Raw genomic sequence first — 27,483 nt, forward strand, 5'->3', positions numbered from 1 at the left:
GACTAGAGACGTAACCACTTAAAAGATGGGTGAGTCTGACATTTGTGTTTTTTAAACAGAAAACAGGTTTTATACTGCGATATTTACTGAAAATGACATACAATACAGCCAACAGTAGCCTAAAGTGTAAACTTTCAGGTGATCTCCCTCCAGCCTGCTGTCACCTTATTTAGGTGTTTGTAGTGAAATGATGAGGTATCGTATTAGATACTTCCTCATTTCAATTTCAGGAATCAGCCGTTCCCGTCATTCAGTGCTTTCAAAGTGAGTGACAGCAATAAATAGAAACGGGGCATCTGACAAAAGTTCAGCTCAAAACGGCACTCAGTTCATTTCATCAGAAAACAATGCAATCAAACTGATTTTGTCACTGACTCGCTTGTGTTGCATTCTGTTTAGAGAGTGTAATATATAGGCTACATGCATCCCAATACATTAGACCTCTCTGCGTTGTACACATTACATTCCCTCTAGATTTCTTTTTTTTTTAACCCCCAACCATAAAGTTCAAACTGCACCTATGGTGACAGATCCCTGCAAAAATCACACCATCATCACTTTAATATGTTTTTCAATAAAAGTGAGAATAATTACGTAAAAATTATCATCCCCTCTGATATCGCAAATCATATTATAGTTGCAATATCAGTCAAAATAATTGCAATTTGATATTTTTTCAAAATAGTGCATCCCTAATTGGCTAGCAGTCTTGACCCAAAAGAAACCCACGAGGGAGTCAGCACATGTGAGCTACACTGTCTTTGAACCCTCACTTGGACACGTTAGCTGTGTAAAACTGTCGTCCTTTTACATCCTTACATAAGAGACTTTTTACCCGTTTCACCTGGAGTTTAGTTTGTCTGTTTTTAATGAGCACTGCACCGAAACAAATTCCAATCAACTTTGGGTTGACATGGCAATAACAGTATTGAATTGAATTGAATTGAACAAAAGACAGCTGAAACAAATGTGATCACTTAAAAAGATTTATTCTTTTTCCATTTTCTGAAACAGATGACCCCCTAAAGGGAGTCCAGCTTTACAATGCAGCAGAGACAGACAGCGACCCACATAGCTGTAGGCTGCTGTAGTGAGTGACACACTAAGTGACATCAGGAAGGGATTAAGTGTGTGTTTGTGTATGTGCCAGCACTAGTTCTTTAAAAAAACCTGTCAGTGTGTTGTGCAGTTTGAGAAGGCTGTGAGATGATGAATGAAACTAAATAATTCAACATTGGTAGATTTCATTGAAAGCAAAAGAAAATCAAAGACAGGACAGTCACATTAAACAAATCATCTTCCATCAGATTCTGATGACTATTTCATATACTGTCTTCATTCATCGGAAGGCTACGCGATGCAAAGGTCTTCTTGACAGCAGGTTGTGAAATCGTCTTCGGCACAGAATTGCTCACAAGCTCGTTCAAGTACGTCACCTGTTGAAAAAAACAACAACAATATGCAATGAGTGAACCATCCCTCTGTCACTGTAGTATGTATTGTGTGTTTTTTCCCAAAACATGGACATAAGAAAAAGAAAAAGTGAATGCAGCAGAACGAGTCCTGCGTACCTCTGGCGTAGGTCCTGCAGTGCACCTTTTCTGTCGCGCAATTTTCCACGACCTTACAGTCGGTGCCGACACATGTGTAGCATTTGAGCGTGAGCACTGATGAGAAGACAAAAGCGATCAGAACTGATTCATGGTTTTCACAATATTATGAAGTCATGAAGGTAACATTGATGTTTAGTTTAGTGGGAATACTTGATAGCCTTTCATTATCACAGGTGTAATGCATCAGTGATCAAATCAATTGTTCCATTATAGTTATAAATATATTTTTACTTCAACTAGACCTTTGCTTTAGTAAAAACGAATGCACAAAATTTGATACAAACTGAAGTTTGCTCACCTTGAATGCTACACAGCGAGAGCACCAGCAGCGTGAGAAGCAGGACCTTCATGTTGATAGATGTGGACAAACCTCCCGCGCTGCCACTTTTATACTGGAACATCACAACACATTCCAGTAAATGTTCCCTTGAGCTCAATTGTCCCAGAGAATAATGACGCTCAGTAATTTAATCTTCCGCATACTTTTGCTGATGGGCAAGGTGTTGTGTTGCAGGAAGTTTGTTTTTAACCCTCTCCTGCCAGATATTAATGATGCTGTTTGTAAACTCTGAATTTCTGAGATTAGCTTTATGTCTGACCTCTAACCTTGGCTGAAATAAGATTTAGGCTTTGTATATTTCCTTTATCGCTGTGTTCTGCTGTAGGTGTTTCCATGCATTGGATGTGGTGTGTTCAGGGTTATGTTGTGGAGCACTGATTATAAAGCTTAATTTAGGAAATGTGAAAATGTTGTATTCAGTTCACTCATTGATTGTGGATAAAGACCTCAACCAACTATTGTGACATCCGTAGGCATCAATGGGGAAGTGCAAGACAGTTTGCACACAAGGATTTCTTTTTTTTCTCCACTCAACCTGTTGTCAATGATGCAAAAAGCAAACACATGCTAAGAAATAAGAACTTCCATGGGGAGACTGTAATGTTTTGTTCATCAATGAATATCTTCATTTCGTGAAGCGGGACCATACAAATGTTTGCAGCCCATTTACAACAAATCCCCCAAAATGTTGCATTGCAAAACACGCTGTAGAGTTTTAGATGTTGTATTTTTACTGCCCTCTTTGTTTCCGCTTTTATTGTTGTCACAGTTGTTGTGAGGGGAGCTGAATCTGCTTTCACCAAGCAATGAGTCACTTGAAAAGACTGCTTTGGAAAATACACTTAAAAATGTCTCCAGGAACAATGTCCCTGTTAATCCACCAAGTCCGTATTTTTCATCCAAAATTGTCACACATTTAAAAATAAATACAACCTCACGTTGTGTCAATGACGTTTAAACACTGACTCCAAAACCTTCCTCCGTCATTAAAGTTTTCGAAACAGGTTTGGTTTTCTTCGTTTTTTGCATACGTCAAAAGGCAAAAGAGGGTTGTTTGACCACTCAGAGCCACTGATAAGCATTTACTTCGTCTCCCAGCACAAAGCACTTTACGATAAGGAAATAAAGCAAAAGAAAGTTGCCATCTCATGTCAGACATGAGGGCATTGCAGTTCTACAACATAGTTGCTGTCACAACACAGCCAGAGAAACTATTTGTATGCGTCACACTAAGGCTGGGTCGGTTTAAAAACAAGTTAGGTAGGATGGTAACAGCGCTCATTACATGAACTAATAGATGGTTACTCTTAATTAGTACTCAAAGTAAATATGTAACAAAGAACATGTTTTACTTGTTTTCACTGTTCATTTCCAGGAAGAAAAAAAAAAGTGTTTACATACAGAAAAAATCTAACTTACTCTTCTCTTATGTAAAATAAAACTCTGGGTGAAATGATTTTGATCATCAGCCCACTGATAGAGCGGTCTGAGAGTTCGGCTCAACACCACTTTCTCATCGTACTGTATCATTTATACAATATATAAAACAAGGACTGTTCAAGTTGTGCTGGAGAAAAGCCAATAAACAAGCTGTCACACAGATCACATGTAGACCAGGCTGAGGCTGTAAATAAACACGCAGGAGTTGTTCCAAACTCATCATGTGTTTCTCATTATAATTAGGGATGCACCAATCCAACTTTTTTGGTTTCGATACAGATGCCAATACCTGGGCTTTGGGTGTCGGCCCACACCGAATACCGATTCGATACCAGTGTTTAATTAATAAGCTGTATGCCTCACTGTGTGGAAGTGACTGGGATCATTTTTTTCTGTGAAAGGCAACATCAGGCTTGACTTTAACTTTGCTTTCCCAAGTTTGTAAAACAAAATGTAACAAATAAATACATAAATAAACATTCATTGCATTGTTAATTATTATCGAAATAATATATCATACACCAGCAACTTGTTAGAAAAATCGTCAAAATTAACAGATATCCTTATCGATATCAGAAATCCGTATCGATATTGGTGCATCCCTGATTATAATAAACAATAGTCACGATGCATACATTAAACCACATCATGTGTCTTATTAAAATCTTTATTTGTACATTTACTTAGGTTACAATCAGAGTTTTCTTCTGTATCAGTTAATAAATAAAAGTGTAGTTGGTAAACTGACTGAAGAAAATCACATTATTGATGCACCACTCTGAAGAAACAAACGTGTTGGAGGAAAACTGGCACTTAATGCGTGATTCACTTGTGAGGCATATTTCATTCATAGGAATTATTGCAAATCAAGCAGTAAACAATTTAATTACTAGAAAAGGAAAGTGATTAAAGTCAGGTAAAATGCTAACTTTTCTGAGTGAAGTTCTCGTTGTGTGTGTGTGAGTGTCTGGGTGCTTTGCTTTGCTGTGTATTTGATCTGTTGATGACACCCACGACCTTCAACCGCATAATTTAGAAAATGAACCCCTCACTCTGACTAAAAATACCTAGCACGTTATCCTCTGATAGCTTAATGACAATTTCTACAAACATAAATGACTCCTCTTCTCAGAAGAAAATGGAAAACCACATCAGTGATATGTGGCATAAACACTGAGCCACTGTGTGAGGCCTCTGTGGAAACATTTGTCTATAATGATGTTTAAATTACGTTATACTGTATATAAACCTTATGATAGTCAGTGTATCAGAGTCACCATACCTGTTTCATCTTTATGGTAATGTGTTGGTCACATTTGGTTCCTTTTATCAGAATTACAACCTTTACACACTACGTCATAATGACCATAAAGAAAGTTTGTATTTCCTTAAAAATATGCTAATTTGAATTTTTGTTAAAACTGTTTTTTTTTGTTTGTTTTAAAGATGACTTCTGAATGCATGTTTTGCATGTCTTGGTACTCAAAGGAAATATGTAACAAAGAACACGTTTTACTTGTTTTAACATTTCATTTCCACACAAAGAAATGTTTATGATGATGTTTCTGGGTAATTCAGGCTCTGGTTTACTCTTCTCTTATGTTAAATAAAACTCTGGGTCAGGGCCTGCAGAAGGCATAGGTGGCGGTTGCCTAGGGCGCCACCTTCTGGAGGGTGCTGGTCACCCTCTAAAAAAATGTTTTTTTAAATGCCGGTGTGCCCCCTTCCTCATTTTCTGCATTGAGGTATCAAATGAACAAATAAATAAAGAAAGAAAGAAATACACTTTTCACCCCTATAACGCTCTTCCTCACACTTTTTCATCTGCCGCACTTATTTGTTAATAAAAGTGTAAAACTGTCACAATTTGATGTGAAACTGACTAAACACTTTTAAGCCAGCAATATCAGGGACCAATTGTTTATTTATATTATAAGAAATACTGATTTTCAACAATATACATCCACATAAAATATCTCAAATATAACACAAAAGTTATTTGAAAAAATTAAAAAAAAAAAGCTTCCATGAATTAATAGTTGCTTGGTTTAAGAAAACTTAAAGAATGATACAACTTAAACTTCAGTAAAAGTGGCCTGGATGTAAGGACATCCGTTTCAGGCAATGTTGCTAAAACACGCTCATTTTATGGCTCAACCTGTTAGAAAATTAATGAACATCTGTTGATGATTGTTTTTAATTCATGTTTTATTAAAATGGAGTTGTTACAAAGGCAAAATATAGTAGCATCTTTAAACTCAAATAAATACATCTTCATCTAGCAAGAGCACCACATCAGTACAGTATGAGTTATATTGTATTGCTGTATGTCATTTTTCTAATAATAGATTTATTGTTAGACTATATAACCAACAAGGGCCTGTTATAAAATAACGCAGTGAAAAAACGTCAGATTATCCTGTCCGCGACGCCCTTTCTGTCTTCCACATTGTTGTCTTCAGTTGTTGATTTCTTACTTCTGTGGAACAGAAACAGATTATTATTTATTTTTGGAGATAAACCATGTGTCATACCAGCATACAAGATCTGTTAAAATACATTTTTAACTACATATTATCCAGTTTATTATAACAGAAATTAAATGATATATATATAACTACAGCGTAATGAACCTACATATGTTTGTTTCTTTGCTTCAATATAAACTTGTTCCCTGTACTATGCTAATATAGTACAGTAAGTATACTTTATATAATGCATAGAAAACTCTACATCTGTACTCGTGTTGCTTTTCCTACTTGTATTCTTCAAACTTCCTCTCTCGATAGGAGTCGCCCTTCTTCATTAGGTAGAGAAGGACCAGGTCACAGAAGAAAACTCCCTGTTAAATAAAATTGTATTCAGTGACTGTCGCAACTGGCAAAACAAAAAAAATCCTGTGCAGTTCTTTTTAAAAGCATTTTTAATTACTTATTATTAATGGTACTTACAGCACCCATCAAAGCCAACCCTGATCCAACATTGATGGCTGTTGGGATGATGCTGAACATCCCGGCCTGTGAATAACAATAAATACAAGAAATGTGGTTTAAAACAAAACACAAAAAGCATCTAAAAAGCTTACAATCAAAGGTAATGTCTGTCTTTTATTAATAATGTCTTTTAAGAGAAACTGCAGTCCACTGAGATGCAATAAGAAGTAATAAGATCATTGTACAATGAAAGATCACAGAACCTCCTAATCCTGATATGTTGTTATTGTGGATAAACGTTTGTCAGTTTGTTATTGTGTGCTAATGTGCCGTGTATTTTATTGATCACTTAAATCATGTCACATCATAATGCTTTGGCAGACCAGACAGTATTTCATGCATTCACCCTGCAAAGCGTATTTACCTTTCCATGCACCATGATGTTAAATCGGATGCCATAGACTTTGAATAGAGATCGATAACTCTCACCAGCAGCGTTTTTGAAATACCGACTGTGTCTGTTGGGTGGAAAAAGGGAAAATATGGAGAACACAAAAAAATAAGACACCATTAATTAAGACTTTTGGATAATTTTCTCCTTTCAAATCACGTCTTTTTAATTGTAAATAAATATAATTAAATTGTTGAAGAAAATGAGAAACATTTGTCTGTGCAACATAGACTCAGTGTCTGCGGTGAGTCTCACCTGAAGTTAAATCCTGTTGCGATGGTCTTGTTGGAGACGTTGATGTCCAGACGAGTAAAGTGGTACACTGGATGGCAGTTAGAGTAACCTTTGTCAAGGTCACAGTCCCACTCTATCATAATGCCGATGGAGCCACCCTGGAAAACACAATACAAATCATCTATGGCTTTTGAACCATGTTAATTAATCATGGTAAATGTCTGAACTACAGTTGTACAGGGCCAATGGACATCGAAGCATGTCTCCTTCAACACATTGATGCTCAATGGGAAAAGTAGACATTATTGTGGTGGAAATGTGCCTAAATAATGACAAATAACTCGATTGAAGTGTAGCCTAATGGGGTATTCACACCAAAGGGGAAGCAAAGTTTTTGCATGCCGCAATTACTTACAAAGTCAATGCAAAGAGGCGAATAGACGCAACTTTGCGTTGGGCGATGCAAATAACGTGAAAGGGCGCGGCGCAAAGGTTGAAGATGCAAAATTTGCATCATTCGCATATTCGCACAAGTTAAAATATTTCAACTCAAGCAAGACATTTGCGTGACGCTGTATTGCGAAAGTCGTTTGGCATTGAGATTCTCCTACTGTCACTGACGTCCTGACGTTGATGAATCAGAAATGGGGGAAAAAATATTGGAGCCTTCTGTGGCCCCAGAGCTACGATAGTACATTATATTTGTACAGAGACCGGACTCTATGTGTATAAACCACAGACTATCTATGGTATAAACAACAATGTTTATGCCGTATTTATGCTTAGATGACTTTATGTTGAAGCAGCTACAATGTTAGCAAAGCCTAGCACTGATCGATCCAAACTCCATTCAGAAAACAAGCATTTTAAAAGTTGTTTGCTTGTCGTCTTGCGGACAGACATGACAAAGCATGAAGTCAGACTTTTTACAAATCGGCTTGATTGTGTAGTTATTTCGGCATACTATTGATCCGTTTATTGCAATTAAATCACAGCACAATCTGTTTATTTTGGGTTCATACCGCTGTAGTAATGTGTGGCTTGCTAGATACAGTGAATACAGCGCTACCGGATGATGTTATGAATGTTAAGACATGGCAGCTGTAATTGAAAATTACATTGTATGTAATGATGTCTCTTTATGCAACAGTTGAAAGTTACTGTCTGTGTGCTCTTCGTCTCATGTAGTGGGAAAGTACTGAGTGTTGACTTTTACTGGGACACTATCTGAGTAAAACAACTCCTTTTCTCACAGTCCCTGTTGTATATCTCTATATAGTCACATTGTAATAATCTCCTGCGGTGCACTCTTCTGCAGACTTTGTGTGACTCTGTATAACCAGTGCCTCTTCTTGCAAGAATAAAATACAACAAAGACATTTCATCTCTTCGAGATCCTTATTTCAACGTTCATTAGGATTCATCTCGGAATATTAATTGAATTTCCATTACACAGCGTTTTGGTTTTCTAACGTATCTGGGTCTTCCACAACATGTACAAAGCAGCAATGGTGGTTATTTCGGCCATGGTTGATGAAACATTGTTGGTATCTACCGGTGTCTACATGGAGGTAAACCCCTCCTCCTCTGCGGCACGTCTAGTAACTTAATTCACTTTTTAGCAGTTGTGACGTAGATGTGATGGTGCCTGGACTGTTGTCTCTTTTGTTGTTCTGACAAACAAAAAAAAAGAAATCAACATAAAATATGAATTGAAAAGAGTTGTACTAACAGATGTGGCCAAGTCCTGGAAGTTGTATCCGGCTCGTCTGGTGATGTCACCCAGGCGAAAGATGGGGCAGTAGGGGTGGAGCTCCTCGTCAAATCGGCATCTCCTCAAATAAGAGGCATCAGTCGTTTCCAGAACGTTGCACCTCAGAGTTAAAAAACACACAATAGTACAGTGTGTATATGAGTGTGCGCTGCTCACTGTACACAACTGTTTCCACTTAACCAAGCAGTACATGGAGAGGTTATGACGACATGAGGACATACTTTGAAAATGTGAATTTGGAAAATTGGATGAAATTCTTGATGTAGATGGTGAAGTTCTCAGCGTTTTTCAGCAGAGGCCCTCTGTAAAAAAAAAAAAAGATTGTAATTAAGTGTATGTATATATGTATGATTCTTTTATGTGACCCAATGCTCCTTACTGTGGTTTGAATTTTCTTTCAATGGGACACCAGCCGTAGATTTCACAGGTACCAGTGGAGTTTTCATCTTGTCTTAAGCATCGGCCACTCTTAATTCCTTAAGAAAAACAGCAAAATAAGACAGTCACACAGCTTGTCGTGTGTGAAGAGACACTACTATTTGAATTTCTGTTGCAAAGTTATAGATTATATATAATCAGTTAAAATGGGAATCCTGCTATTACTTAACAGTCCAACTTAACAATGATGTCTCTTTCTTACCGTTACCAGCCACTACCATCTTCCCCTCTTCACAGTCTTCGTCATTTTGACAGTGACCATCCAACACTCTGTGGCTCTGAGAATAAACGTCACAGAAAAAAAAAACTTTTAAAGAGGACCTATTATAAATTTGTTGTGTCTTTTCCCTTTCCTTTAGTGAGTTATATAGTTTTTTGTGCATGTAAAAGGTCTGCACAGTTACAAAGTCAACGCCAAAGGGAGTTACTCTCCCCCAAAGAAACACTGCTCCTGAAACGCCTTGCTTGAAGTCCCGCCTTTTCTTCCGTAACGTGGTGATGTCACCAAGTAACACATTTTGCCTAGCGGATAGTTTGGCATGCCCTCAAACAAAGCTAGTTAGAGCGGAGCTGGAGCGGAGTCCAAAGAGTTTGGTTCGGTCCACCAATCACAACAGAGAAACGACGCGTCTTTTGAACATTAAAGCATGCAAAAATGTTCTAGTAGAAACACAAAATACAAGTATGCACCTGAAAATGAGCAGAAAAGGTCCTCTTGAACCACAACAGACCTGTTTTTTCCACAAGTCACAAACAAGGCTCATATGTATGGAAGCCCATTTTGGCCAAAAAAAGTGAGTCATAATTGAAATATAATACTTGCAGTAAGGCAACATTATGACTTTCTAACAAGGACAAGGCTTTCATCCAGGAGACTACTGTTCGTGTCTGGTGCATTAAGTTTCACTTTCACGTTTCAATAAGCTGTTTGTTTTTTTCCTAAACCTAACTAAGTCGTTTTGTTGCCTAAACCTAAGCATTTTTGTTTGAATTCGCTACATTAACCACGTGTTTACTGCCATAAAGTGACGCCAAGGGGCCTGACAAAGCCTCAGTATCTGACGAGCTTGGATGAGAATGTGTTGGTATATCATACTTTTGACTTTGGGTATCATATTTTTGACTTACTGGCACAGAATTTTGACTTAGTATTTAATTTTTTTGACTTACTAGCTCCTAATTATGACTTAGTATTCATATTTTTTAATTAGTATGTTTTACTTTTCACTTACTAGCTTATCATTTTAACTTAGTATTAGTATTTTACTGTTACTGGCAGATGTGGGCTGTAAAAAACAAAAATTGGAGATGTAAAGGGGTGAAATCCCAACATATACACCAAAACATATACAGTACTAATATAGTTAGACAACAAGGTCATCTTACACTGTATCTGCAACAGTGCAATCCAAGATGCTTCCAAATAAAGGAGAGAAGTTTCTGTTTTCTAACACCATTAACATGAAAGTAAAAATGTAGTTAGGGGTTGTTTATGGACCCGTCTGTGCCCTTTTCATAACAGATTTTCATAACTTCTTTTCATAACAGATTGGAAATTCTTCTTAAAAACTCTTGTTTTAGTGAGACTTGACTGGCTGGAACATGATAAATGTCAGTTCCCGCTCCTCAAGTGTGGCAGCCTTTTAGCAGCATGGGTACTGCAGCTGGTGAGAGCCTAAATGTATACAAGAGCCGTGTTTTATGGCTGTGTAGTGGCTTGTTATTCTTCTTGGCTGACGCAGTGAGGCAGGAGACCAAGAGAGACTGAGTTTACATACCAGGAACTCTCTGGAAAGCTAAAGACGTAGCTGAGAGAAGTGATGAACAGTATAATTAGAAAAGAAGGTGGAGGTGTCAGACTTTGTTAGAAGTTAAAAGTTTTTTGTTATGACTGAGCGCTGTGAGTAAAATGCAGACCAGTGCTCTTCTGGCAGGTTTCTCTGCTCGTTGTGCACAATACACTGATGGTTCTCAACTCTCTAAATTACGGAGTGACTTTAGGGGTTACTGCAATTTGTAACTGTCTTCTTCATCCTGGCATTTTAAAAAAAAAACGCACTGATTTGTGGTGCATCTTGTAGCTAATTGGCTCATTTATCAAGAGCGACAACATGCTTGTCTCCATAGTTCAGTGAAATGACAAAATATCAGATATGGTGATGTAAGCGTAGAGATGTTTTCATCCCTAACCTCAGTCACACGTACAGGCCTACTGTATCTTTGAATCATGGCTGGCTGGAATACTTTCCAGATGATCAGACATCAAACAGTGTAAATAAAGTAACCTTCAAATAAACACAGTTAGTCTCAGACAGCTTGAAACGGCGTCTTGCAGAGAGAACACAGTGTCTAAACAGCACTTCATGCCCTCCAACGACCTGACACTCACAACAGTTAGTTAAACATAAACATGTTTCTGGCCAGTAGTTCAGGTTTCTCTTTGTTACAGGATGGAGGGACTTCATTTTGACCTCAAACATATCTGTGTCAAGCGATTGACTATCTGCAGCTAATACAACATAGAGCAAAAGCCCTGACTGTCCAACCTTGATAACAGAGTAAAAAGATCGAGGGGCTCACAATTACACTCTGTATGGAAATATTACTAAAAATACTCAAATCCTCACTGTTTTTATAATCTAAAGTGAAAATGGGGTATTAACACTAATATTGGCTGATATTTATCCTTCATGAATCTGTAATGCATTTCATGGTTTCTAGAGGATAAAAAATGATGTACACGTGAAAAACAACTTTTACTTGATGAGGCAAGGCAACGTATCCTCATACAACAGTTGATTTTATCCTTATACAACAGTTTTATTCCTCATTTTTCGTGCATTTTCCTACGAATGTCCAGCAACACGTGTCAATTTCCGCTCGTTACATGCATACGGTCTTTTCAAAATAAACTTCCGTCTTCACAGGATACAACTTCGTTAGGTTTAGGCAACAAAACTACTTAGTTAGGTTTAGGAAAAGATTGTAGTTTGGGTTAAAATAACTCTGGAAGTGACGTTACTTAAGTATGGAAGTTACGTGACAAATAAATCAACGTTGACATCTGGTTCAGCCCGTTTGCATGAAAAAGGCGTATGAATGCCATGATACCGCGCAAGGCATTTAGCATGCAATAAGAACACCTTTCTTGATTTTCGCATGTCATTTGTACACGATGTATCTGGTATTGACTGCAATGTAAACGCATCCGCATATAAATGCTACAGCAAGAGTTAGTAACGTAGTATAAAAAGCAAAAAAGACTGCTTGGTTGGTGGGAGAGGAGGTGGATGAATCCAACAAACACTGGACTTTTAACTAGGAGGCCGGTGTTCAAGAATGGTGTTTTGTAAGTAACGTTAGTGACATATATGGTTGTGATGTGTTTTCCGTAATTGTGTTAGGTTGTTTCTGTACGTAATGTACTTAGTTTACATACTCATTTTAAACCCAACCATGACATTTTTCGTTAATCTAACTAAGTGGTTTTGTTGCCTAAACCTAACTAAGGATGTTTGCGTGGCGTACAAATGACATCTTAAAAGGCTAAAATGCGTCCTTATGACACGCAGAATGTCTGCATAATGTGGTGTTATTTATACGCCTTCCCGTGAGACCAGGTTGTCTGTCACTCGGGACATGAACGCCGGTCTCTGGGGCAAAAGTCCGTTTTTTTTTTTATCCACCCTGACCTCCTCCCTACATGGCATTTGTTGCTCTTTGTACTTCCTGGTTCACGATTACGTTGATTACATACAAAGTGATTTTGTGGGATATATAATAATTACAGTGCATTACTTTTCATAGGTATAGCTACGAAAGGTGTATGAGAACAGCCTGGGCAAGGATAACGCGACTATACTGCACTGTTACTTTACAAAATGTGTTTGCTAAATTCTGTACCACATTGCATGACAAGTTACTACATTACTACTGACATTATGTTATCAAATATGAAAATAACAATTAGCAAATTAGGTCAAAGATGTGACTAATTTTGACCGCTCACTGAAAGTACCTGTGTTGTGTATTCTTACCTCAGCACAGTGTCCCAGCTTTTGCTTCGGCGTCTCTAAGAAATTGGTTACAACAAACAGAACAGCTTCACCCTAGATGTAGAGAAAACACTGTGAATTGGTCTTCATGTTGACATCATAACATGTTAAGCCCTGTGCTGCATTCCTCTCTCCCTCCTCAGCCTCAGGCTCTCTATCTTGTGGGGGTCCTCAGTGTGTTCCCGCCACAGGCCGTCACCTGACCCAGCTCCTGCCTGCAGACCTGTCCCTCTCTGTACATACAACACATTCTCATCTCAACTCGTCACATACTTCCACTTTGTCATTCCCCTTAGCTTCACTTTAGCTTTAGGCAACAAAACCACTTTGTCAGTTTTAGGAAAAAAACAACATGGTTAGGCTTATAACTACTACGTTTGTACAGTGAAAATGAAACTGAATGTTGTGAACACAGGACGCGAACGAACAGCAGATTGTGACGTGAAAGTGAAACTTACGAGAGAGGACACAAACAGCGGTGTCTGGGATGAAAACTCGCCTGCCCTAGTGTGTCTTTTCACTCTTTAAACTACGTCATCACAGTCACTCCCGGCGCACTTTCTCTGAGGGTTTACCAAGGATGGGTTTACATTGTAGTTAATGGAAAGCTCGGTGCGTTGTGCGGCGGTATCACACGTCGTCGGCCGTAACAAAGTCTCGGTATTTGATGCCCTGGGAATGAGAACGCCCGGTCACACGAAAAGGCGTGTGAATGAGACCATAATGCACAAGGCAAAAGCGTGCAATAAGAAAGCTGTTTGTAAATATGTTACGTTCAGATCTAGTGATGTAGAATAAGTAAGGGATAATGTACAGCGAGCCGGTCATTGTTGTGAAAGAAACCCCGACAGGGTTTTTGAGCGGAGGGGTGTGCGGCGGAAGGGGTTTCTTTCACAACAATGACCCGCTAGCTCTACATTATCCCGCTTATTACACGGCTAAATACTTAAGAAATCAACAATTTGACACAAAAACGCTCCGCCAGAGTCCGACATCAGAACTGCGTCCATAGCAACGGTCTACTATACATAGCAACGGTCTGCTATAACGAAATAACAGACCTTAGAACGCCGTGATTGACCAATCAGAATCGAGTATTCAACAAAGCCGTGTAATAAAAAGGGAGAAAGACCGCTTATGGCGGGCTGGAGGTGAGGTGGATGGGTCCAACCAATACAGGACTTTCAACCAGGAGACCGGTGTTGAAGACCGGTGTTTTGTTTTGTAAGCTACGTTTGTGTCGTGTTTTCTGTGATGGAATATTCCTCTCTTCTCGGTCGGGAGGTCAGAGTGTTTCTCAGAGTGTCCCTCTGTTGACATTATTGGGTTGGAGTCCTGTCTATGGGAGCCACCGTTATCTGTACAGCTGTGTCTGTAGTAAGGGCCGTAGAGCCAGTTGCTGCCGAGATGCCAGAAGAATCGAGTAAGTCAAAACATGATAAGGGTAAAACACTGAGCACCAGGGAGGGAGGGCAGAGTTGTGAGGCCTTCACGCAGAGAGCACCTCAATGGTGGAGACCTGACAATTCTCCTTGATCAAGCTTCAATAAACTTAATTTGTAAGACATCAACAGCTCCTGGGACTCTTCCTTTCTGTTGACTGAGTTAACCTGTGTATCAGAAATTCCACAACATTTTCCATACTAATGTTACATCGTTTCTATTCGTATTTTACTTAGTTTATGTACTTATTTTAAGCCCAACCATGACCTTTTTCCTAAACCTAACTACAGTAAGTGGTTTTGTTGCCTCAACCTAACTGCAGCTGTTACTGTAGTTTTGTTGCGTGGCGTACAAATGACAAGCAAAAAGCCCCAAATGCGTGCTTGTGACACGGGGAATGTCCTTGTAATATGTCATTTATACGCCTTCCTGTGAGATCATGGTGGCCAACCACTTTCGCAACACCCGATTGTGACATTGTGTTAGTTCTAGCTATTCCTCCCTGTAACCTGTTTCATGTTGATTTAAACCTGCCTGTGCCTCCTGTCATCCAACTCTCAGCGCGAAAGCAAACAATTCCCAAATGTCAAACTCCTCCTTTAACTCATCCAGTTCCGCCTGAGTGACTGTCTGTATTTGGGTCCTCGTCCCTGCTGCCTGAACACTGACACATCACTACTTCACATTTTGTTGCTTTGTCAACCTGCGCTGATCATGTTATTACTGCAGTTCAGTTAAATCCTGCTTCATCCATGAATTCAAGCAGACATAAGGAACAAATGCTTTAAAATTATGTTTTATGTTAACTTCTTAGTTTAGCCACTATGTGTGCGTCCAATTTTAATGTATGAACATAGTAGTGCTGTGGTGTAAATGTTTTCACTAGGGCTGTCAAAGTTAGCGCGATAATAACGCATTAACGCAAATTTTTACGGCACTAATTTCTTTAACTCATTAACGCAATCGATATTTCGGAGGCTGTAGCGGGCTCAAACATAATGAATCCATTGGTATCAACCATGTCATACTAGCTTGTCGCCAAGGAGGCTAAATAACGCTCCAAACTTGCGCTAAATTTTGGCGAGGAAAAACTGTCAAGGCCATTTCCAAAGGGGTCCCTTGACCTCTGACCTCAAGATATGTGAATGAAAATGGGTTCTATGGGTACCCACGAGACTCCCCTTTACAGACATGCCCACTTTATGATAATCACATGCAGTTTGGGGCAAGTCATAGTCAAGTCAGCACACTGACACACTGACAGCTGTTGTTGCCTGTTGGGCTTGAGTTTGCCATATTATGATTTGAGCATATTTTTTATGCTAAATGCAGTACCTGTGAGGGTTTCTGGACAATATTTGTCATTGTTTTGTGTTGATAATTGATTTCCGATAATAAAAATATACATACATTTGCATAAAGCAGCATATTTTCCCACTCCCATGCTGATAAGAATATTAAATACTTGACAAATCTCACAAAGGTACACTTTGAACAGATAAAACAATATGTGATTAATTTGCGATTAATCACGATTAATAATGGACTAACATGCGATTAATCGCGATTAAATATTTTAATCGATTGACAGCCCTAGTTTTCACCTGTGGTGGGATGACGTAGTCCTCCGGTCCCCACACCAGCAGACCAGACTCAGTGGTGTTTGTCACCGAGACTCCCTTCAGTTTAGTGATAACAGAGCTCTGGATGGCCTCGTCTGTCTCCTGGTAGCCTTTCTTGGTTACAAAAACCCACCTGCGATTGAGAGGAAACATGTAACAGCTGAAAGATGTGTTTTTCTTTTGATTTGTCATTTTTATTCTCTCATTGTTTCTGTTAAACGTTCAGGAAAACCGGTTGGGATGGCGTTATCAGCTGTAACCGCCATATGAGAGCAGTGCAGAGCGGCGGTCAGCAGCAACTAGCCAGTGGAGCATGGTCACATGCACTAAAAGCCCGCATGACCGGCCCGCTACGTAAACAAAGAGAGGAGAAGCTCTGATTACAACACTCACAGAGGGAGAGCGACTTCATCTCTGCTCAGGTAGACATTACTCCTCTATATCTTTACATAGCAAATAGTTGTTTGACGCTATATTAATGCTCTGGATATCGAATTTAGAACCTTTAACAGTATGTTTTACTTTTGTGGTATGACTATAATCATATAATATTCTTATATAGTATAGATAGGATTAAACTGTAGGCTACACTATTACAGAAACACTGTGCCGTAAGACTATTATTTTTAATCTTATATTGACTGTAGCCTGTTTGATTCCTGTTGCTTTTGTTTTTTTTCTAATTAAGCACTTATAAATCACATTTACTTACTAGATCAGGTTTGCTTCAGCTTTTTTTATTTAAGCCTATAGGGTTAGGGTTAGGAGTTTTTTTCTAAAGGGCACTGAATAACAAGCCACAAGAGTAAAAAAAAGTCACAAGAGTGAACATTACAAAACCTTTATGTGACAAGTGTAAATAAACCTGTCCTGTTGCTTGACGAATACAGCACTAACTGAAAACTTAAAACGAATTCACTTTATCAAGCCTTGAAATCCTCATCATGGTCAAGTTATAAACTTAATATTGTAGGTGCGGTATTTATTAACCTATTAACTTATTTGCTAAGTAATTTACTGCAATTTATAACATGCAAAATGAGGTAATGAAAATGCAAAAAGCCAAGGCAGTAATTCACCGACTTACCCTATAAGGTATCCGATGATAGATAACTGAATAAGTCTGTACAAAACTCCAACTTTCTTATTTTTGGTGTCGACGTATTTTTCCGTTTTATAGTCGAATAAGACGTCGAGAAAGCGTCGTTTGAAGGAGTTCCCAGCCATAAGGTAAGATGATTTCTGTTTGATAGCAGCAGCCTGTGCAGAAACATGTGACCTCCTTCCTTTCCATGGGCACAAACTTCGTAAATCAAAAAACACATACGGGGGAGGACGAGTGAGTTTCCTGTCAAATGCATCTTTGTAAAACCACAACTTGCAGGTGCTCCGAGCGACGAGATGTGGCTACATCTCTATACATCTCTATACATCTCTATACATCTGTGTTGGCGTGGCTGCTTTCATCCTGATGAGCATGGCTGGCTACTGCTGCATGAAGTGCATATGTGAGTACTTATCCAGTCTGGCACTCTCAAAAGAAAAGTGTGTGGTTTGTTAGTTCATTTCATGGATAGATGGATTGGTTGGTTATTTATAAAAACCTTTTTATTTCAGTGTGCTGTAATAACAGACTACAGTACAATGTGAACAATCCTGAAGGGACTGGGGGTAAGCAATCATTTCACAATTTGCCATTTAGATCAGATTCACAGGACAATGAAAATGTACACAACATAAATAATTGATAAATAGGATAGTAGCAAATAAACAACATTGCACATCTTTCCTTCAAAACAATAGTTCGTTTTGGGAAACTTGTTGATTCGCTTTCTTACAGAGAAGATCAATACCACTCTTTTAATGTGAAGCTAGAGCCAGGAGGTGATTAGCTTAGCTTAGCACAAAGACTAGAAACAGGGGTAAACAGCTAGCCTGGCTCTCGTCACATTCACATATTGTTTAGTAATAACAACCTAGTCAGGAAAACTGTTCACGTCAACCTCTGAGCTGTAATTCCGAGATATTCTGAATTTCTGACAGCGACAATATCTCCCACGTGAAAAATAAAAATATTTAGATAAGCTGTAGTATTATATTTACCAGATTTATATGACAGTGATATCAATTTTCTCATCTAACTTGAAGCAAACAAACCCAAAATGTCCCAACTATATCCTGTAAGTTGCTTCATCTAATGTCCCACTGCAGGTGCCAGCGCTCCACCTGAGGAAGCAGGCAGAGCACCAGTAGATCAACAGCAGAGAGGTAACCTATCTCAATAACAACACAAACACACACTTTACTGGATACTATGAGATGCCCAAGTCTACAAGGACAAATATGTTTACATGGCTGCATTGATGCTAACTTGATTATTTAACTTTGCAGTTCTTCACAGTGACCACTAGAGGGCAGTGAACACTGGTTATTTTAAATACACAGGTCATCTCTTCAGGTCATTTAGTTTTGCCTTTTACCTTAGATTTATTGTTAATCCCTTGCATCGTCTTGTCAACACAATATGAGAAATACAAAGGAAAACACTGTTGATGTGGGGCTTCATTTCCTTTATGTGTACAAAATAATCCCTAAAAAATGCTCAGTATAACATTAAATAATTACACTAAATATGGTGTATTTGTCATGTTATTATTGCTTAGGGCCAATCATTGCCATGATTATACTCTGCCCTGCCACGGTGAAATGCTTTACCGGAAGTGTGAGTATGTCTGCATTGACGCCACTTTGATTAATTTATCAGTTCGTCGCTGTCACCACTAGAGGGCAGCAAATACTGGTGATTTTAGATACACAGATCAATATCTCCTAGCATCAACATAGAGGTAAACTCAGGAACTAATAATGCTTAAAAAATATATAAATTATTCAGGTTAAACAGCTGATAAATAAAAATGTCCTGTTGCTAACTTGATCTGTGTATTTAAAATCATTAGTTTTAATGTCCTCCAGTGGTCACATGTTTTATGTTAACTTCTTAGTTTAGCCACTATGTGTGCGTCCAATTTTAATGTATGAACATAGTGGTGCTGTGGTGTAAATGTTTTCACTGGGGCTGTCAAAGTTAGCGCGATAATAACGCATTAACGCAAATTTTTACGGCACTAATTTCTTTAACTCATTAACGCAATCGATATTTCGGAGGCTGTAGCGGGCTCAAACATAATGAATCCATTGGTATCAACCATGTCATACTAGCTTGTCGCCAAGGAGGCTAAATAACGCTCCAAACTTGCGCTAAATTTTGGCGAGGAAAAACTGTCAAGGCCATTTCCAAAGGGGTCCCTTGACCTCTGACCTCAAGATATGTGAATGAAAATGTGTTCTATGGGTACCCACGAGCCTCCCCTTTACAGACATGCCCACTTTATGATAATCACATGCAGTTTGGGGCAAGTCATAGTCAAGTCAGCACACTGACACACTGACAGCTGTTGTTGTCTGTTGGGCTTGAGTTTGCCATATTATGATTTGAGCATATTTTTTATGCTAAATGCAGTACCTGTGAGGGTTTCTGGACAATATTTGTCATTGTTTTGTGTTGGTAATTGATTTCCGATAATAAAAATATACATACATTTGCATAAAGCAGCATATTTTCCCACTCCCATGCTGATAAGAATATTAAATACTTGACAAATCTCACAAAGGTATCAAGCCTTGAAATCCTCATCATGGTCAAGTTATAAACTTAATATTGTAGGTGCGGTATTTATTAACTTATTAACTTATTTGCTAAGTAATTTACTGCAATTTATAACATGCAAAATGAGGTAATGAAAATGCAAAAAGCCAAGGCAGTAATTCACCGACTTACCCTATAATGTATCCGATGATAGATAACTGAATAAGTCTGTACAAAACTCCAACTTTCTTATTTTTGGCGACGATGTATTTTTCCGTTTTATAGTCGAATAAGGAGAGAAAGCGTCGTTTGAAGAAGCTCCCGGCCATCCCGCAGCCGTCAGTGCATGTTGGGACAGTAGTCCACACACACACACACACACAGCCAGAGGGCTTGACGGAGAATTTCAGGACAGAGGAGGCGGACACACACACACACACACACGCTCCCCCCACTGCTCAGCCCTCATAACATGCTGAATATTTACCATGTTTATAGTTCAGCATGTTAACATGGTGGAAGTAGTCTGGTGGAGAGGAGTCTTTTATAACATTCATCTACATGTTCATTGTGGAAAAGATACATATAGACTATTTATTGATTTAAATGTAATATTTGACATGATCACTCACTGTACATTTTCAAACAAATTGAAAGTGAAATATAGCAAAATACTCCCGTAGATAATTAAAGGGACTATTTGTAACTTTCAGAAATGCTTCTTAACAGCGACACCTGTGGCCGTGAAATCAACGAAAGTCAACGTCGGGCTCGCGCTTGCTCGCTCTCAATATACCTGAACGAGCATCGCTCAAAACAGTGAGGCGACACACGTCAGCTAAAACCACAATATCACTCTATATTTCAGCTGCTTGGCAGTAATGTTAGCTGACCAGACGAAAGGTCTCTCCATGAACATGATTTAGATCTGATCCTAGTGTTGGCTTTTCCTGCCTAAGTGCAGGCTGAGGCAGCGGGGCTCTGCAGCATGTCTCCCCTGCTCTCTCCGCACGCAGCCGGAGAGAGCAGGGGAGACACCGGCACCCGGTCGGTAACGAGAAGACAACGTAAAGCTCCGTCACTTCACAAGACACAGAAAACCTCTGTTGGTCTGGAGGAGCTGCAGCAGTTATTTCTGCACAAACGTCCACTGTGCATTCACTAGATATTCTCAGAGCTAAACTAACTCTTCCGCAGTGTGGAGTGAGCGCGCGTTCACGTCTAGAGGTGGAGCGAGCTGAGCTGTCTGAGTGAAGGCGAGCAGGCAGAGGAGGAGGGTACAGCGGCTACACGCAAATGCGCATATGCGAGCGCGCATGTGTGACGACCCGCTACATTTATGCGCGTACAAAGTTACAAATAGTCCCTTTAAATGAACTGTGATGGTCTTATGGTTTTGTCCAGTGGGCAACTCCGAGGTCTGAAAAGTGGCGTTTTTTTATTAATTTTTTAATTAATTAATTTACTTTTGCATTTATTTTTTTATTTATTTTTAAATGTATGTATTTATTCATCTATGTATTTATTTATGCACCATTATCCCTTTGCATTTCAACCCGGTTTAGGGAAATAAATAAGGGGTGAAATGCAAAGGGAAAATCGTGCATAAATAAATAAATACATAAACAGATACATACATTTAAAAATAAATATTAAATAAATAAATGAATAAAAAAAAAATGAATAAAAATAAATAAATAAATAAATTTGAAATCAAAATAAATACATTAATAAATAAAAAGGAAAAATTTATTATTTTGCTTCTTTTAATGAAATATTTATTTATTTATTTATCGAGTAATTTATTTATTTATTGAGTTATTTTTTTTATTTTGGCAGGTTCCGTCCTCCATACTATGCAACATTGCAACAAGTAGCCACAACTGGGTGTCCTGGGCCATCTCACATCTGAAGGTCATGTTAAGTTTCTGGATCATAGGTATGGTCGGGTGAAAGTCTTTCCAAACCAGGGCTCAGAGGGGAACTAATCCATCTGCATCGATGAGCTTCAAAACTCTGACCTGGGGTGTTATCCCTGTAAGCAGGGACATAACTGACTTCAAGTGGAGCTAGTTGCTGAAAGAGATAAGATGATTTCTGTTTGATAGCAGCAGCCTGTGCAGAAACATTTGACCTCCTTCCTTTCCTTGGTCACAAACCTCATGGGCCAAACACACGAGAGAGGACAAATGAGTTTCCTGTGAAATGCATCTTTATAAAACCACAACTTATCATGTAGGCGCTCTGAGCGAAGAGATGAGGCTACTGATATACATCTGTGTTGGCGTGGCATTTTAGTGTTCCAGGTGGTCAAGGTTAAGCTAATTTAAACACAAAAGCAAAATCAATAAAGAAAAATGAAATAACTAAAAGATAGATGAAGCACCTTATGCTACAGCACTGCAAAGGGGTTGTTAGAGACACAGTGAACCTGCAGTTTCTCGCTTTGCCTGAACATTTCCATTGACCTTCACATGTTTCTTTACCCTTTTTTCAGAACCGTAAACAGGAAGTGGTCTGGAGGTGAGAGCCATTTCAGGCTTTGTTCTCGCAAACATCTACATTTTTATTGTGTAAAATATATTTATTATTATATTTATATTTATTTATTTATTGATCTGAATTTAATGTTTGACATGATCGCCATACAGTTTGAGAAAAACCTGTTGTGTCAAACATTTAGGCTGTTGTTCAGGTGAAACTGAAAGACGCCGAAGCACTTCCGTAGATAACTAAATGCACTGTGATGGTCTTGTGGTTTTGTCCCATAATGCTTTGAGAGAGGGGTTAGCATACAGCATTACCACAGTGTTGCTCACACTGTACAAGGAGCTGACGATGAATGCTGACAAGTGGATTTTCCTTTTAGCCCTGTGCTTTATTTGTGTCTCTTCAAATGGTAAGTCCTTTCATGACATTAGAGAATGAAAATATAATTTATATAAAAACGTTCCATGATTAAAACTTCACCTCTTTTTTTTTTATTAATTGTTTGTACGTTACTTAATCAATTTAAGTTCTTTAATCTTTGAAGTCTTGTGTTTGGATATTTGAATTAACATACTAAAAGCTTTACAAATCTGTTGACAACCAGACAATACACAGTATGTCTACTATGTATAGTGGACTAGCTCTGTGAGGTCTTTTCTGCTTAACTGCAGATTAATTAATAGTAAAATTGTTATACATTTAATACATTTATTCTCAACCCTGACGATTAATTTAAAGATGTAGAAGACAAACGTTTTGAGTTCCTGCAGTAATAAGGAGGAAGAGTTTCTACTGTTGGTACTCTTGGTTTTTTGAGCGCGAGATAAGTTTCCAAAACTTGAAACTTGTTCTTGTATTTCTCTCGTCCCGTTAAGAAGAGCCGTACTTGGACAACGCTTGTGAGCAGAATTTGGATGGTTGTAATGAGATGCACACACTCAGCGCTTCACTTGGCTCCTCTGTGCTCCTCCCATGCAACTTTACAACAAGAAACCTCAACTGGGTGTCCTGGGCCCACACTAATAGGGTGGACGTGGTCCATCTCACATCTGACGGTCGTATTAAGTTCATGGACCACAGGTACGGTCGGGTGAAAGCCTTTCCAAACCAGGGCTCAGAGGGGAACTACTCCATCGGCATCGATGATCTTCAAAACTCTGACCTGGGGTGTTATTGCTGTAAGCAGGGACATGTCTGTCTTCAAGTGGAGTTGGTTGCTGAAAGTAACCCCGAAGAAGGTAAGATGATTTCTGTTTGATAGCAGCAGCCTGTGCAGAAACATGTGACCTCCTTCCTTTCCATGGTCACAAACTTCGTAGGCCAAAAAAAACACACACGAGGGAGGACGAGTGAGTTTCCTGTCAAATGCATCTTTGTAAAACCACAACTTGCAGGTGCTCCGATCGACTTGATGTGGCTACTGATATACATATGTGTTGGCGTGGCTGCTTTCATCCTGCTGAGCATGGCTGGCTACTGCTGCATGAAGTGCATATGTGAGTACTCGCCCAGTCTGGCACTCTCAAAAGAAAAGTGTGTGGTTTGCTACTTCATTTCATGGATAGATGGATTGGTTGGTTATTTAAAAAAACTTTTTATTTCAGTGTGCTGTAATAACAGACTACAGTACAATGTGAACAATCCTGAAGAGACTGGGGGTAAGCAATCATTTCACAATTTGCCATTTAGATCAGATTCACAGGACAATGAAAATGTACACAACAGAGCACATTGATAAATAATTGATAAATAATTAATAAATAGGATAGTAGCAAATAAACAACATTGCACATCTTTCCTTCAAAAACAGTAGTTAGTTTTGTGAAGCTAGAGCCAGGAGATGATTAGCTTAGCTTAGCACAAAGACTATAAACAGGGGTAAACAGCTAGCCTGGCTCTCGTCACATTCACGTATTGTTTAGTAATAACGAGCAAACTAGTCAGGAAAACCGTTCACAACAGCCTCTGAGTTGTAATTTCGAGATATTCTGAATTTATGACATCGACGATATCTCCCACAAGGGTCAACAAACTGTTGGCAAAATGGCTGCAAAGCCACCATTGGTGACATATAAATGAAATAAAATATTTAGATAAGCTGTAGTATTATATTTACCAGATTTATATGACAATGATATCAATCTTCTCATCTAACTTCAAGCAAACAAACCCAAAATGTCCCAACTATATCCTGTAAGTTGCTTCATCTAATGTCCCACTGCAGGTGCCAGCGCTCCACCTGAGGAAGCAGGCAGAGCACCAGTAGATCAACAGCAGAGAGGTAACCTATCTCAATAACAACACAAACACACACTTTACTGGATACTATGAGATGCCCAAGTCTACAAGGACAAATATGTTAACATGGCTGCATTGATGCTAACTTGATTATTTAACTTTGCAGTTCTTCACAGTGACCACTAGAGGGCAGTGAACACTGGTGATTTTAAATACACAGGTCATCTCTTCAGGTCATTTAGTTTTGCCTTTTACCTTAGATTTAACATTAGTGATTTATTGTTAATCCCTTGCATCGTCTTGTCAACACAATATGAGAAATACAAAGGAAAACACTGTTGATGTGGGGCTTCATTTCCTTTATGTGTACAAAATAATCCCTAAAAAATGCTCAGTATAACATTAAATAATTACACTAAATATGGTGTATTTGTCATGTTATTATTGCTTAGGGCCAATCATTGCCATGATTATACTCTGCCCTGCCACAGTGAAATGCTTTACCGGAAGTGTGAGTTACTATATATGTGATATGTGATACTATAATGTCTGCATTGACGCTACTTTGACTAATTTATCAGTTCGTCGCTGTCACCACTAGAGGGCAGCAAATACTGGTGATTTTAGATACACAGATCAATATCTCCTAGCATCAACATAGAGGTAAACTCAGGTACTAATAATGCTTAAAAAATATATAAATTATTCAAGTTAAACAGCTGATAAATAAAAATGTCCTGTTGCTAACTTGATCTGTGTATTTAAAATCATTAGTTTTAATGTCCTCCAGTGGTCACAGGTAGGAACTACATTATAGAATTTCCCAAGCTAGCGCCATTGCAGACTTTAGTAGGAATAATACAGTTATCAATACTGATTATATTCTTTAGAGGTATCAATAAGACATTTATATTTTAATAATGGTATCTGTATTTCTAATGTATGATTTGTTATAAAACAATATAAAGTCATTAATGTGCTAAGAAAGTGTGCATTTCCCAGAAGTGTAATATTTCTGTTATGTTTTCATGACAAGAAGCTGGTGTGTCACTGCACACCATGTGTTTCCTTTTCCTACAGGAGCGGGCAATGATGATCTTGTTTATGGTGCGTTCACACAGCTGTTCTTCTTTCTTTGATCCTTTCTTTCCATGTCATCTATTGATTCACCTTATTATTATTATTAAATAACTAATATCTTTGTTAACCCACATAAAACATCACGATTGCCTTGAGTCAATATTTTCTAAACTTTTTTAAATATCAGAAAATGATGACCAAGACCCCAGATCCAACCAGCAGGATGATGCCACCAGAAACTATTGCAATCCATTAGACGAAGTTCAGCCTGATCCGGACCCAACTCAACCCACTCAAAGCTCCAGTGGGATTTATCCAAACTTGCACCAGTTTGAGAGGACAGAAAGTCGGAGAACAAAACAGAGTTTTCATATAGGTGCTTAATATTCAGTAGAATTACTTCTGTTTGACTCTTATCTTCTTATCATCATAACTCAGTCTTCTCTCACCTCTCCAGAACTCTTCAGCAGATTACGGCAAGCAAGTCTCAGTCGGCATTATTATGGTAATTATGCACCTATATATATTCTACATAAATCCAGTGCTGTCAGGAGTTTCACTTATTCATTTTGTTACAGTTAACCAAGGGGAACTCAGAAAGCAACAAGCCGCGTCAACTCAGACGGATAATCCTCGCAGAGGTATTTATACTATATTTGAATTATCATCTGTCAGAATATCTGCGCGTGAGAATAAACAGCTTTCATTATTCACTAACCTGTTTTGTTTTGCAGCAGGTTTGGGGAAGAAGATGAAGAAGAAGAAAGTCAAAGAAAGTGAGTGCTGACTTCATCTGTGGCCATGTTCGGGATGAAATGATACTGTGGCTCAACCGCTCTCCGTTGTTTCCCTGTCAGATGGTGAATACAAAAACCCGATTTACAACCGGAGCACGGACCACCTCAACCGCCTGTAGAGAACCACGGAGGGTTTAAACAGCTGTTGAGATATTCTTTCAGTATCAACATCCTATCCAATGATAGTTATTGATTATTCATTTACATTTTAAACATGATGCATGTCTTATTGTATTTGTTTGTTGTGTAACTGGACTGTATTTCCAGTACATCTATTAGACAATGAGTGATTTCTGTTTGGTAAAGTTCATCAAATAAAGATCTTCAAATCAAGAAGTTAGTCTGTGTATGTGTTAAATGAACCCAACAGGTTAGGGGGCCCCTGGGCCAGAGCCTCTGTTTGAAGTAACTGCAGACATTTCTTGTTGGGAAGTCAGAAATTGACACTAAGTGACCACAAAGAGACGCAAAAACTACCTAAAAGAGACACAAAAAGACCAAAAAGAGATGCAAAGCGACTACAAAGAGGTGCAAAACGACCAAAAAAAATATGCAAAACGACTACAAAGAGATGCAAAACTTCTACAGAGAGATGCAAAACGACCAAAAAAGATGCAAAACTTCTACAAAGAGATGCAAAACTTCTACAGAGAGATACAAATTACCAAAAAGAGACGCTAAGCGACTACAAAGAGATACAAATGACCAAGAAGAGATGCAAAACGACCCCAAAAATATGCAAAACGTCTACAAAAGAGGTGCATATTTTCTACAAAGAGATGCAAAATGATCACAAAGAGTTGTAAAACGACTACAAAGAGATGAAAAACAACCAAGAAAAGATGCAAAATGCCTACAAAGAGATGCAAAATGACTAAAAAGAGATGCA

General features: G+C 38.6%; 3 protein-coding genes and 1 long non-coding RNA gene across 11 annotated transcripts; 1 reads left to right on the plus strand and 3 right to left on the minus strand.

Annotated features, from left to right (window-relative positions):
• Positions 1–970: 970 nt before the first annotated feature.
• On the minus strand, positions 971–2,040 carry ly6d (lymphocyte antigen 6 family member D). The gene is made up of 3 exons (XM_037774579.1): positions 1,912–2,040; positions 1,572–1,667; positions 971–1,436 (listed from the first exon to the last, which is right to left on the minus strand). Exons 1-3 carry the CDS (start codon positions 2,012–2,014, stop codon positions 1,351–1,353), a joined length of 285 nt encoding a protein of 94 aa, XP_037630507.1. The 5' UTR covers positions 2,015–2,040; the 3' UTR covers positions 971–1,350.
• A 2,006-nt stretch (positions 2,041–4,046) lies between these two features.
• LOC119491831 lies at positions 4,047–5,168 on the minus strand. The gene is made up of 2 exons (XR_005207665.1): positions 4,733–5,168; positions 4,047–4,496 (listed from the first exon to the last, which is right to left on the minus strand). It is a non-coding gene; the product is annotated as an uncharacterized LOC119491831 (long non-coding RNA).
• A 415-nt stretch (positions 5,169–5,583) lies between these two features.
• On the minus strand, positions 5,584–20,679 carry LOC119491933 (P2X purinoceptor 5-like). Of its 4 annotated transcripts, none has more exons than XM_037776208.1 (12): positions 20,182–20,679; positions 16,326–16,476; positions 13,261–13,332; positions 9,426–9,501; positions 9,165–9,261; positions 9,007–9,087; positions 8,744–8,885; positions 7,033–7,169; positions 6,751–6,844; positions 6,345–6,410; positions 6,153–6,235; positions 5,584–5,872 (listed from the first exon to the last, which is right to left on the minus strand). In XM_037776208.1, the coding sequence occupies exons 1-12, from the start codon at positions 20,316–20,318 to the stop codon at positions 5,803–5,805; spliced, it is 1,206 nt and encodes a 401-aa protein (XP_037632136.1). In that variant the 5' UTR covers positions 20,319–20,679; the 3' UTR covers positions 5,584–5,802. The 4 variants fall into 4 exon arrangements, with proteins under 4 accessions (XP_037632136.1, XP_037632135.1, XP_037632139.1 ...); XM_037776207.1 differs by lacking the exon at positions 20,182–20,679 and adding an exon at positions 17,431–17,662; XM_037776211.1 differs by lacking the exon at positions 13,261–13,332.
• LOC119491932 lies at positions 17,728–26,927 on the plus strand. Of its 5 annotated transcripts, none has more exons than XM_037776202.1 (14): positions 17,728–17,851; positions 17,961–18,014; positions 18,555–18,611; positions 19,007–19,065; positions 21,829–22,888; positions 23,355–23,717; positions 23,874–24,137; positions 24,704–24,760; positions 25,798–25,824; positions 25,985–26,173; positions 26,255–26,302; positions 26,376–26,438; positions 26,532–26,573; positions 26,655–26,927. In XM_037776202.1, the coding sequence occupies exons 5-14, from the start codon at positions 22,726–22,728 to the stop codon at positions 26,711–26,713; spliced, it is 1,275 nt and encodes a 424-aa protein (XP_037632130.1). In that variant the 5' UTR covers positions 17,728–17,851; positions 17,961–18,014; positions 18,555–18,611; positions 19,007–19,065; positions 21,829–22,725; the 3' UTR covers positions 26,714–26,927. The 5 variants fall into 5 exon arrangements, with proteins under 5 accessions (XP_037632130.1, XP_037632134.1, XP_037632129.1 ...); XM_037776206.1 differs by lacking the exon at positions 19,007–19,065 and having other exon boundaries at positions 23,874–23,975; positions 24,084–24,137; XM_037776201.1 differs by lacking the exon at positions 19,007–19,065.
• Positions 26,928–27,483: the final 556 nt, after the last annotated feature.

Source organism: Sebastes umbrosus, chromosome 7, assembly GCF_015220745.1.
Source record: "Sebastes umbrosus isolate fSebUmb1 chromosome 7, fSebUmb1.pri, whole genome shotgun sequence".
Taxonomy (NCBI): Eukaryota; Metazoa; Chordata; class Actinopteri; order Perciformes; family Sebastidae; genus Sebastes; species Sebastes umbrosus.